Source organism: Conger conger, chromosome 4 (assembly GCF_963514075.1).
Source record: "Conger conger chromosome 4, fConCon1.1, whole genome shotgun sequence".
Lineage (NCBI taxonomy): Eukaryota > Metazoa > Chordata > Actinopteri > Anguilliformes > Congridae > Conger > Conger conger.
Window position 1 is genome coordinate 45,874,638 of NC_083763.1, and position 12,609 is coordinate 45,887,246.

Below are 12,609 nucleotides of genomic sequence, written 5' to 3' on the forward strand. Positions count from 1 at the left end.
GTGGTAGTTTTTCTCCTGAGGAATGTGGTCTATGATTATGGTTGCGTATTGACTATCTCGGACGCTAAAACAATCTCGGACCAATAATTATAGAGAAAACAGCAAATAACTGCAAAACGTCCCTGTGTTCGGAAGACCGTGTGAGCTCACGATGGTCCGTACACCGCCGTATCAGCCTGCCCGGTTCGTAGTCTCTCATAGCAGCAACTTTACCACCACAATGTCACAGTGGAGCACTATGCCATGTTACTGTATGCTGAAATGGATCGTATGTGACTCATTCCAAGTTTTTATGAAAACGGAAGGAATTATACTTTACACACACACAAAAACCAAAGCTGATCTGGAAGTAATTTCTTAGTTATTCGTCATGAAAGTTGCACTGTTCGGAACATGGTGAGCTAACTTGGTGTTCGGAACAAGGTGAGTTTACGTTAATCATTTCATTGGAAGTACGGACTGGTAAAATATGTGCACTTTTTATATGCATTTTGTGCACTTTTGCATGTCAACATCTACATGAATGTGCATTAAATATTTTGTATGTTTATATTAAGAGCAAAAGCAGGAGGGCAGTATTTCATTCATATAATTTAGAATTTCTACCACGGATAACTTGGAGGAAAAATAAGCAGACAAATTTGATGTACAAATAAACATTTTTCATTTATTAAAAAAGCATATAGAAAAAAATATTTTACATCTTCAAAAACCTAACAATAACAATATCAGTGGTTCATATCAGAATAACAGACAAAATATGCTTTCAGATGATGAAAAAGTAACATTATAAACTGACATGGTGCATACACAATCCACAGTTCAATGGTACTGGTGTGAAAAATTAATTAATTAATTTGCATTCTATATTTTTAGGCAAAATATTTTATTTCAGGATGTATTATCTTGGTGAATTCTAATACCTGGGGCCTGTATGATGAGCTACTCTGGGTAAAACCCAAAACCCTCCCGAATCAGGAACATGGACTGCAGTACAAATAGTTGTTCTTGGTTTTATCCACAATAACTCAGTATTCCGGCTTTGTGATACATGACCTTGATCATTATGGATAATTAATTTAATCTGAATTTGAAAACAATCACAAAGAAGAATACACATTTTACAAGATATATAGCGACTGATATTTACAAACACTCTTTTGCATATAACAAGACAGTAGAAAACATACTGTTTTCCTTTCACAAAAAAAACAACCATAACAATATGACCTATATATGCACCTCAATAGAACTTATTATTTGAATCAGTGTGCACCCAACATATTGAAGGTGTCTAAAAGTATAGCCCTCTTATAATCCCTTAAACTACAAACAATACATTACATATTTGTACAGTACGTTTGAATGGTAATCAACAGTTCTCCCTCTCAGCAGTAGAAATAATAATTAAAAGCTTAGATTAGGTTAGCTGCAGCTACAGAACCCCAAGTGCATCCTGGGAAAAGTCGAGAGTAGTATCCTTAGGAGAAGTCCATACCATTTTCACCATTTCCTCATTTCACAGCTTTAGCGCCATCAGTGGGGTATTTTACAAAGGTTTATGTTAGATGGATAAGTTCAGCGAACAAAACCCAGAACCCTTCCAAAACAGACTGAAGTAAATACAATACTCAATGAACGTATCCAGCTAACTCAGTTATACCTGCTTCGTGATATACACCCCAAGAGTTCTAGTGGAAGCTATGGAAAGTGAAGTTAGACAAACATTGATTGGCTTTACTTATTTTAAAAGGAAATTCACTTCCCAGGATTGGTGCTGGAGTCCAGAATTCATACATAGCCCTTAGGCTGTTGAAGAGTTTCTACTGTAAAACCTCTCTGACCACTAAACATAGTCCGTCCCGGGTCTGGCAGAAGAGTAGGGTTTGGGTTGCGGCGTGGACGGTCCTGAGCACATGCCAGAACACTTACAGCACAGGCAGCATCCACCCAGGAAGCACAGAGCAGCAGCACCCCAAGCTATGAACAGGGCCTTGCCAAACTCGAACCTGAAAAACAACCAAACACATTACAGTTTTTTGACCAGCTTAAGGGCGGCCTGTAGCGTAGTGGTTAAGGTACAGTACTGTGCAGAAGTCTTAGGCACCCTAGACTTTATTATATATATATTTTTTGTGTGTGTGTGTGTTTTAGTATAAAAGAACACATTTGAGATTTCCAAATATTCATTTTCCAAAAGATTTAATTTTACAGAGACATTTTTGTTTTTAATTTTTTTTAAAGAAACATATTACTGTAAGTAATTGACTACTTTTTATATAAAAACTTGATCAAGGCAGTCTGAGATCAGAAGCAAGGACCCAACCAAAGTCTGCAGAAGAACTGTGTGGCAAGTTCTCCTCCCGGCTAAGTGTCTTATAGAACTGCAGGACTATCAGAGAAGTGATGCAGTTTTAACGCCAAAGGGTGGTCATAAAAAAATTTGATTTGATTAAGTTTTTAACTATTCTGCCAAATTACTAAAATGTAATGTCACACGTTTATTTAGGACCTTTCATTTAATTATTTTTGAAAGAATCTTATCTGTACAGAATGTTAAACAGGTGCCTAAGACTTTTACACAGTACTGTAAATGACTGGGAAAGGCAAGGTCGGTGGTTCAAATCCTGGTGCAGCCACAATAAGATCCACACAGACGTTGGGTCCTTGAGCAAGGCCCTTAACCCTGCATTGTTCCAGGGGAGGATTGCCTCCTGCTTAATCTAATCAACTGTATGTCCCTCTGGATAAGAGCGTCTGCCAAATGCCTATAATGTAATGTAAAAGGCTATTCTCGCAGGAGTAGTAGCAATTTATACAAATAATGAATTTACTGTGAAATATAATTATTTTACGTTATTTTAGATTTTAAGTCCTTTGGAATAATTACATTTGTTTTGGTGGGGAAGCTTAATGTCAGAGTATTGGTCTAGATGTATTGTGGTTTTATAAGCCAGCTTATATGCGGTTAGAACATCCACCCAAGCACAAAAATGCACTATATTAATTTCTTAACTGTCAAAGAATATGCTTTAAGATTATGAAATAACTTATGCAGCAATACTCATATGATTTCTGGAGAATAAATCATTAGTACAGCATGTGGCAAATTATCTGATATACTTTATACTTGTATTGAGAAAAACAATGGAAGTATGTAAAATAAAAATAAAAAATCACTAAGAGTCTTATGAGCAGCTCACATCATTAAAGTTACAAATAGAATATCCTGTGCTTTATCTGCTTTTTCTGTCTCCTGACTCATAAAGGCAATCTTACCTAATATCTGACGCGGTATATTGCTGGTAGAAGCGCGCCGTTATTTTTTGGCCATACCAGGAAGTAGCCACCAAGGCACAGAAACCTACAACAAAGAAAAACATCATCACCACACTGTACCTGTTTATACACTAGCAATTACACTATCACAGTTAAAGCAGTGTTGTTGTACAATATTTGGGCCTTCATGCTGGTTTCCAGCCTGTAGCCACTTGCTCTCGGAATCCCACATAATTAAGCCAAATGCTGAAGTCAGCCGTACTACAATTTAGAGTGTGTTGTTTTGAGGGTTGCTGAATAAGCCTGCCCTTAAAATGACAATAATAATAATATAATACAATAATAATAAACACATCCTTCACCTGCGATAACGAAGAGGATTCCTCCGACCACTGCCACCCTAGCCTTCTGTTGCCAGTCTTCTGCCAGGCAGGTGGTACACTTCATTCCCACCAAGGCCACCAAGACAGCAGTGGCAGAGAGTAGGATACTGGTGATCATCAAGGCTCGGGTGAGCTGCAACTCCACTGCACAGGATTGAAGGGAATAAGTCACTCTGGGCATGCACTTTATTGGGATTAGATTTAAAACACATGGAACAAATAAAAGTTATTTCATTCAATTTGTTTGCCTCTTGCAGGCATCTGATTCTAAATCCGTCACTTTATATAGAAAGGCAAATTACTCCCTCCATACATACAGCCTGTATACGATATATGTCTAATTCTGTTTGTGGGAACTAGGGTCAGGCAAAGGGCTTTCGGATGCTTGTGACCAGGTGTGAATTTCCTCGCCATATTGTACAAGCCTTGTTGTAGGCTAATTTAAGTAATGTTCAATCTTAAGTGAAACTCTGATTCAAAAGATATCAGTAGCTTACTACCATGGTATTGCGGTAACATAACAGACCACCCATAACGAATTGGCAGTTAACTTTACAAATCCTTCTGCTTTTAGGCTATTCTTAACAAAAATACACACAACACTTTTTTAAACTAATAAAACTTACAGAAGTGCCAAAGCACGCAAAACCGTTTTCATCATGACTTACTCGGTTGCAGGAGAAGAGAGTCGAACGCTTTGCAATGCATATTCCCGGTACTCTGAGACACACAAGACATCCACAGCCCTTCGTAGGTGGCTTGCGCTGTCACAATGTTTTCTCCTGCATAAGATGATGCCTTCCATTCAGTCATGGCAGTAGATGCTATCAACCCGATGAAGCCAGTGAAAGCCAAACCAAAACCAAGGAACTGAATCGACGAGCTACTCATTTTACTGAAGTGTTATCTTCTTCGGTAGAAATAAACAGAGAAAATAGGCTACTTCAAGAGGTATAATAGCAATACTTAATTGAGTTTTAAAAAAAAGTTAAAGTTTCTGAGAATCCAGACTTGGTCCTACTAATTTATTTCCAGTTGATCGATTGCAGTTCTCAATAGCACTCGTGTTCTACGCTGATATTTCGCATTACTGAATATGCCTTGAGTTCGTGCCCATATTTAACGGACGAGCAATGCAGCGGTAGCCCCTCCTGTCGGAATCTGTGACAGCATGCACAGCTACTTACTAACGGTTTTAAGTAGGGGGTTGGGACGTTACATAATGCACGTCCTTTGTAGTAAAGCAGCGATGGAAGACGTCATTATATTTTCTTACAAAGTTATGTTGAAAATCATCCAGTGTATGTAACATTCATAAATATTGATACACAGCAAACAGGATAATTAACAGGTGGAAAGGTCCGATTCAAATGAGCTGAGGATGGGGAAGTTGAACTATGGTAACTATTCATGTCAACAGTTCATGACTGAAAACAAATAAGATCACGTCTACTGAATCCATTTTCTGGGCGAGGAGCAGAAATAACATTTTTCTCATACAAAATTAAGTCATTTTCAAGGCAGAATTAACTAGCATTTTCACATTTGTGGAAAACCATTCAGTCACTAAGTATATGAACAGGTATCCTTCTTTTGCTTGTTTTGCCTTTCTGTAAACTTTTAGGGAATTTTTTTTGTGTGTGAAAATAGCTAACATTTGCATGATTTCAAGACAAAACAAAATGCAAACAAATGAAAGAAATTTGTTGCTCACATTCCCATAGCGCAGGTTAGTGGGTGCCAAAGTGTTCACTAGTGAGTCATGGGAGAACATACATTGGGTTGCAGGATGACAAATGAAAAAGTAACTGCATATAGTAAACTGACATTCACAGTTAGAATAAACACTATGCCCTTCACAAGTTGTGTTATCGAAACCAGCCTGTGGCAATGTTAAATGCACTGGTAGCCCCACACAACAAAGAATAATTGGTTGCAGCATTCCTACAGAGAGAGAGGGATTCAGCTGACCACCCAGTGGCTTCCAGTGGTAAATGAAGTACCCACAGTCTGCTCGCTCAAGCTATAAACCAAGCTCCTTTCTCAGACTGTCTGTCCATGAACTTAAGGACTGTCACGTGTAAAAGAGCTTGTCGTCACATACTCTGGAGTGCACATACTTGACTCAAATCGACAGGAGAGGTTGTAAGGTTGTAAGAGGTTGAATGATTAAGAATGAAACTAAAATCAAACTGTTGGATATGACTCAAACATCCAAAATGAAAACGGCGCAAATGAGTACTATTAGTAGCCTACACTTTACTCTCAATAGTAGGCCTAACACTTTTCCAAGTTAGAGAACCCTGCATCTTCTCTGGCATCAGAGCAGTAAACTTCATAAAAAAGAAAGGTCAATGCAGAAACTAATTTTGTGAAAAGAGAAACTCTTCCCTACATTCACAACAAGTGTCTTCATTAGGGGATGGACATTCTTGATTTGACAAGTGAAGATACTTAAAAGATACTTAAAAATTGTATATAGTTTTTTTTCACATTTTCGTTCTCTTCCTATTATTTTAATGTTGAATTGTGAACTAGATATAATTATAAATTACAAAACAGTATCATTGCCATTTTGGAGGTTGATAGTCAGATGGTACACCTGCCTAACAAATACACTCAGCGAACACTTTATTAGGACTTTTTTTAGACTAATTAAGTCTTCTGCTGCTGAAGCCTATCCACTTAGATGTTTGATGTGTTGTGTGTTCAGAGACGCTCTTCTGCATACCACTGTTGTAATGCGTGGTTATTCGCGTTACTGTCACCTTCCTGTCAGCTTTGACCAGTCTGTCCTCCTCTGACCTTGCTCCATTTCTACCCACAGAACTGCAGTCCACTAGATGTTTTTTGTTTTTCACACCATTCTCTGCAAACTCTAGAGACTGTTGTGTGTGACAATTCAAGGACATCAGCAGTTTCTGAGACACTCAAACCACACCGTTTGGCGCCAACAATCATTCCACGGTTGAAGTCACTTTTCTTCCCCATTCTGACATTTGGTCTGAACCTCTTGGCCATGTCTCCATGCTTTTATGCATTTACTTGCAGCCATGTGATTGGCTGATTAAAGATTTGCATTAACAAGCTGGTGTACAGGTCTACCTAATAAAGGTTTATTGATTAAATACATCATGGCAAATAAAATGTGTTTTTGCACAGTCAGAGTGAATAACCTGAATGCACATTTTTAATGGCATACAAATATTCTAGACACTGACCTTAACTGACTTTTTTGTGTATTCCAGTGAATTTATACCTTACTTTACTTTATCAAGCATTTTTCCAACTCCCGCATAGAAGTGCACAAGTGCACAGTGTGTTCTATTTTTAACATGGAAGTGGTAAGGTTTTACTATCAGTACTGGAAAGTTTTACTGAGAAATTCAACTACTGCACAAATTGAACGAATAAATTTTCTGCTTGATCCTCTAACACTGCTATGAAGGACTGTGATGAGTTTGAATACAAAATTAAAAAATAGGTCAAGAAAGAAAGTAATGATAAAACGGGAATAGCAGGCCATAGCACACCTATTACCATGACTCATCCTCAAAGAATAAAGAGATACAGTAATTACCTCACCGCGTATAGTGAACTGAGCACAGTATATTATGTGTTTATCTGACAGGTATAGGACATTCCTGCATACATTGAAAAAGTTATGAATGCGATTTTTCAGCCAAACTTCCATTGAGGTGGATTGATTCAGGAAATCTCTTGAGGGTTTCATTAAAAAGGAAAAAAAAAGAAAAGAAAAGAAATTATGGCCAGCACTGGAAATACTGTATGTATACTGCATGTAGGCTAAAGTGTATGGATCATAAAACTTGCCATAGTGTGAAAAGAGTATCCCTTATACTGAGCCATTGCACTTTAACTTTTGACTTTATTTGATTCTGCATGTGACATACACTCTCAGAAACAAAGAGACAGTGGAGGTACATTTTTGTTCTTCAAGTATCAAATTTGTACCCTGAAAGCACAGTAATGTTCTTTTTGGACCTTTATTTATGAGTGTATCAACCTAAATATCTCTTTTTAAAACAGTGTTTCAAACAGAAAATATTTGTCAAATAATCATATAGAGTTCCGTTTTTTCACAGCTCTCAGCTAGTGTTTTTATAAATGAAATCAGTTTAAGTAAAACAGATAGTCAAATATGGACATGGTGTATAATGTGTACAAAGAAGTAATAACTATTGTGATCTGTGCATGAATGGTGTACTGTCATAAAAAACAAACAGAAGAAAGGTGTTGTCTGCTGTGAAAAAAACTGAAAAGGCTTCAATGTAGACGGGTCATCATTTTGCCAAACCATATATACTTACTGGTCTGCCTGGGGTCTGATGTGTAGGCAGGCATGAATCACCCCCACCACAATGCCTGTCACATAGCTGAAGGTTACAGACACATTGCCATAAATCCTAGGGCATAATGCACTTGCAATGGGAGTTTTAAGCCCTAGTATGAGACAGCGAGTCATACACACGTCCAGTTGAAAAGGTGCTAGGCTGATAAGTGCATAAATTAAAAGAAGGAAGCCTGCACACTGATTATAGATAATGTTATACTAACACTTTTTATAGATTATGTTTTGATCCCAGTGTATCTTCATCAGGTAGAAGACATACCGAGGCTACTGAAAGTACTGTTCTATTTCCCAAATCAACAACATACACAAAACAAAGACACATCTCTCTCTCTCTCTCTCTCTCTCTCTCTCTCTCTCTCTCTCTCTCTCTCTCTCTCTCTCTCTCTCTCTCTCTCTCTCTCTCTCTCTCTCTCTCTCTCTCTCTCTCTCTCTCTCTCTCTCTCTCTCTCTCTCTCTCTCTCTCTCTCTCTCTCTCTCTCTCTCTCTCTCTCAATGCCTGTAGTTTATCTATGGCCTATTACATTGTGGAGACGACAGGTCTCTCACCCTAATGTAGTCTGACTAACGTCAGAGGAATTTTGAGGTGAAGAACTATCCCCATAATAGCTCCTCCCTCAGAGTGACTGGAACATAACATACTGTAATCCTGGTTCAAGGCTCCACTTGGGTGAAAAGCAATCAACAATTGAAACTATTTTTGTTTTGGTTTTTTTGGTAATATGTTATGGTTAAGGTACTCAGTATTTGGTACTCAGCCTATTGACTGCACCAGCACATTATACAAAATAAATATATTTAAATAAATATATTAATATGAATTGTCTTGCATTGTCTTGCAAGCAGGAATGCACAATAGTCTTAATTAAATTTACACTACACCGAGCATATTACTACAAAACCACATACATGCACATTCCTGTTTACTCTAGAAGACAAGTGAAAATCAGTGACTGAAAAAGAGTCCTGGTGGCACATAACCACCAGGTGTACCATTTATTTCCATGGTACAGTATCAGAATACTCATTGAAAATGAGCATAAGATGGTTTTGCAAATATCACACATCCTCTTGATAGTAATAAGCTTAAGACAAACAGGGCAGGCAATGTTTTGGCACTTAGGACCGATTCCACTTCCATTGCAATGTTATCATTTTTTTAAACATAAACAAACACTGAACTCACATTGGCCAGAGGTTCTTTGAAAACATGCATCTATTCCGTTCTAAAAAATATGTTACACAGATTTAACTGCAAGAAGGTATGTTTTGGACTGGGTATGCTTATTAGTTATAAAGCTATCATAAACTGACAGTTACATCTTATAACATATCCTTCTTTAATCATGAACATACTAAAAACACCTGGACTGAAATGTAAAAAAAGTAAAGCTCTGAACCAGTAGATATACCTTTCAACCATATTGCACAATCTTACGTTATCCACACCACAAATAGTGTGCACCACACGGCTTGTGAAATTCCAGAACAAAGTACATGTCTATTTAAAAAATATCGACTCTCTTAATCTCTCAGGGTAACCATAATTTACATTGTTGCAACTGTTGCAGTACTGTACTTAGATTAAAACTGACCCATATTTATGTAGCGTCGAACATGGGAAATCCTTTTATAAATAACATTCAATAAATACATTGAATCATGACTAATCATGACATGTTTACTATCCAACTAACTGTGGCAGCATTGTGGAGCAAATACCATTCAAAGTCTGTAGAGCTTGAAGAGTTCTACAAACACATCTAATTGTCCTAAATGAAGACGTTGGTCAGATAGATGGCCAATCGGATTAACAAGAACAAAGGACGGCTGATACCTGAGTGGGTAGTTCCTTTGTTTTTGGCTAACCGTCATATGGCTGACCTTTGATAAACTTTGTCTCTTTTTTCCTAAACAATCCACTGGAATATGTTTCTGAAAACCTTTGAGGTGAGACATGAGCATTGCAGTTGCTGAATCTCGATTCACATTTGATCTTCAATGCCTAGTTTGAAAGTTTGATCCGAGTATGGTGTGCCAGGTGAGCTGTGCTGACATGCACTGCAAGGCTTGTTTACATGACATGTACGACAGGTCAGGACTGCTCATGTTGTTCCTACCAAAGGAAAAATTCAAAATAAGAGAATTCTGGTGAATATGGCAAATTCCCTTAAATAACTTGTTTTAAGAGATTTAAGTGATGAAAGAGCAAATCTGTCATTCTTCCATGAGGCCCAATATATTCTACTATGCTGAAACTTACACTACAAGGGACATATCAATGAAATATCAATGAAAATAATAAAACCTTTCTTTTTCTGCTGGGTCTCTGGAGGTTAGAATGTTAGAAAGATTGCGTCAAAGCCTGGAGTCCACAATCTACCCAAGGGCAAAGTATTTCTGACCCTGACTTTAAGTGACTAAGGCTAATTGGAAGGTTGTTGCCTGAGTCAAGGCTGGTGGTCACGGCTTTGTGCAAGACTACTACTTTGCTATGTGTCAGGCTGTTTTTAATGTATTTTTCAGTGGCAGAAGCTGTACTCAGTGGGGTAAAGTAGCCTGAGTAAGGGACAAAACAGCAAATGAATAAAGCGATAATTTTTCACGTGGATGTTATTTTACACTCTTCGGCAAAAAAAGTGATGAGTCAGAAGACTTTTATATTTTAAATTGAAAACAGTTATTTGACAAGAATTCTGTATTGAAATTTTAATATTCCAGGGCCAGGTGATAATCCACCAGCCCTACTACTGGCCACATGTCTAGTAATTATTTTATTAGAAAATTGCATTAAATAGTATTCAATTAATTACTTCATATGGAGTTTCACTGGTTTTTAGCTCTTGTTAAAATAACTGAATTGTGCGGTCCTTGACTTCTTGAACTGTCATCATACCATTGCAAACAGATTCTCCAGACACTATTGTATGTCCACAAAAGGAATACAAAGAATTTATCGATAAATAACTTAACCCTACAACTTCAAGAATGCCTTCCTATTTTGTAGTCTAACAGATCTAATTGCTCAGAATTACAAGATGTTGACTTTCCTCTTTGACCAAACAAAATTACCGGATGGCCTCTTTCATGGCAATAAATCCCGAGAGATTATACAGCAGGTTATATGAATAATGTGCCATTATGGATGCTGTGATTTTATCTGTGGTTTTTACTTCAGAAGGCTGAAGTTACCTTGAAATGCACATGAACACAGACAGAGAGAGAGAAAGAGAGAGAGAGAGAGAAAGAGAGAGAGGGATAGAGAAAGAGAGAGAGGCATAGAGAGAGAGAGATGTACGTAATAATGTATGTGTGTATTGTTCAGTTTGGGAAATAGAACAGTGGCTTAAAGTTTTTTTAAGGAAACTTCACTAAACATATACAGGATAAAAGCTGATCTGCTTTATCCAGGTTCCGACCTCGTGCTGAGAAGGTAGCAGCTTGTGCGTGTCAAGTCTTATCACATCCAACACTGCTGGAATTCCGTGCATGGATGTACTTACCGAAAGCCCCAGAGGTGTGACGTTCCGTATCTTCCAGACATAGCTTCTTAGAAGCACAGTTATGTTGTACAGCCCAGAAGTAGTGACCAGGCATCAACGAGCTAAGGAATATTATTTTCTCAACAGCCAAGGCTGACAGGGAGAAACCACAGCCTCCCAGGTTGGGCCTACTTTAGGGATCTGTGTATGGGCCATCGATCTGCTCATATAATGAGAACACACCACATGATGGGATGCATGCTTACTCTCCATATGTCATTAAAAATACTGCTGTGGTTCTGGTCTGTCTCCAGTGCATTGTACCACACAGGGGCCATGTACAGACCTTTTGGGGGGTATGAATTCAAAATAAAGAACAGCACCTTTAAATATGATTTATATTGTTATTGTTTGATTGTTTAAACAACCCACACAAGGACCTAATAATTGCAAGGAGACAAACACACCTTTGCTAAGTTAAAAATCACTGCACCCAAAAGGGCTGTCTCAGTGCAGGGGTCATATGTTGGTGTCAGCCACACAGTACCACTTTCAGTGGTAAATCAATTCAGATAGACCATGTTCAGACCTTGAACCAATGCATAACCCTACCGCTTTCCAGAAAAGACTGAGAATTTTGTGTGAATGTGGCTCTTTTTCCTGTTCTGAGGAATTTCAGGGGAATGAGATGGTAATAGAAAGGATTTTTCCAGTAGCAAGTGTAATGTTCTGAGCAGACATCCTGACAGGTCTTAGTTGCTGGCTCCCTTCCCAGTATATGCTGTAGTGTGCTTCCTCGAAAGGGTGTGTAAAACAAGAATTACCCTTCGGTTCATTTCGGGCCATACACACTAAAAAGAAGAAAAAAGAGGAAAGCTGTGCTGGAAATGATGTTCTTTTAAATGTCTGACTTTACTGTGGATTTATGTGGAAGGACCCAACTAGTTCCTGCTGCTTAAGGTACAATGCAGGCAGATATTATCACAAGCTGCAATGCACGTCCTACGTGCGAGTCGGGGGGGAATTTGTAGGTGGTTGTGTGTAACAATTCGGGGGGGGGGGGGGGGGGGGTTGCTGAGGATTGTGTGTAACA

General features: G+C 38.1%; 1 protein-coding gene across 1 annotated transcript; it reads right to left on the minus strand.

Moving 5' to 3' along the window:
* Window positions 1–1,980: 1,980 nt before the first annotated feature.
* LOC133126336 (claudin-7-like) lies at window positions 1,981–4,553 on the minus strand. The gene is made up of 3 exons (XM_061238468.1): window positions 4,331–4,553; window positions 3,642–3,806; window positions 1,981–2,009 (listed from the first exon to the last, which is right to left on the minus strand). Exons 1-3 carry the CDS (start codon window positions 4,551–4,553, stop codon window positions 1,981–1,983), a joined length of 417 nt encoding a protein of 138 aa, XP_061094452.1.
* Window positions 4,554–12,609: the final 8,056 nt, after the last annotated feature.

Coding starts and splice junctions, on each gene's coding strand:
- LOC133126336 (XM_061238468.1), bottom strand. CDS start 4,553: ATGAGTAGCTCGTCGATTCAGTTCCTTGGTTTTGGTTTGGCTTTCACT. Junction 3,807..4,330: donor CTCTCTTCTCCTGCAACCGA/GTAAGTCATGAT, acceptor AATCCTGTGCAG/TGGAGTTGCAGCTCACCCGA. Junction 2,010..3,641: donor AATCCTCTTCGTTATCGCAG/GTGAAGGATGTG, acceptor GTTGTTTTTCAG/GTTCGAGTTTGGCAAGGCCC.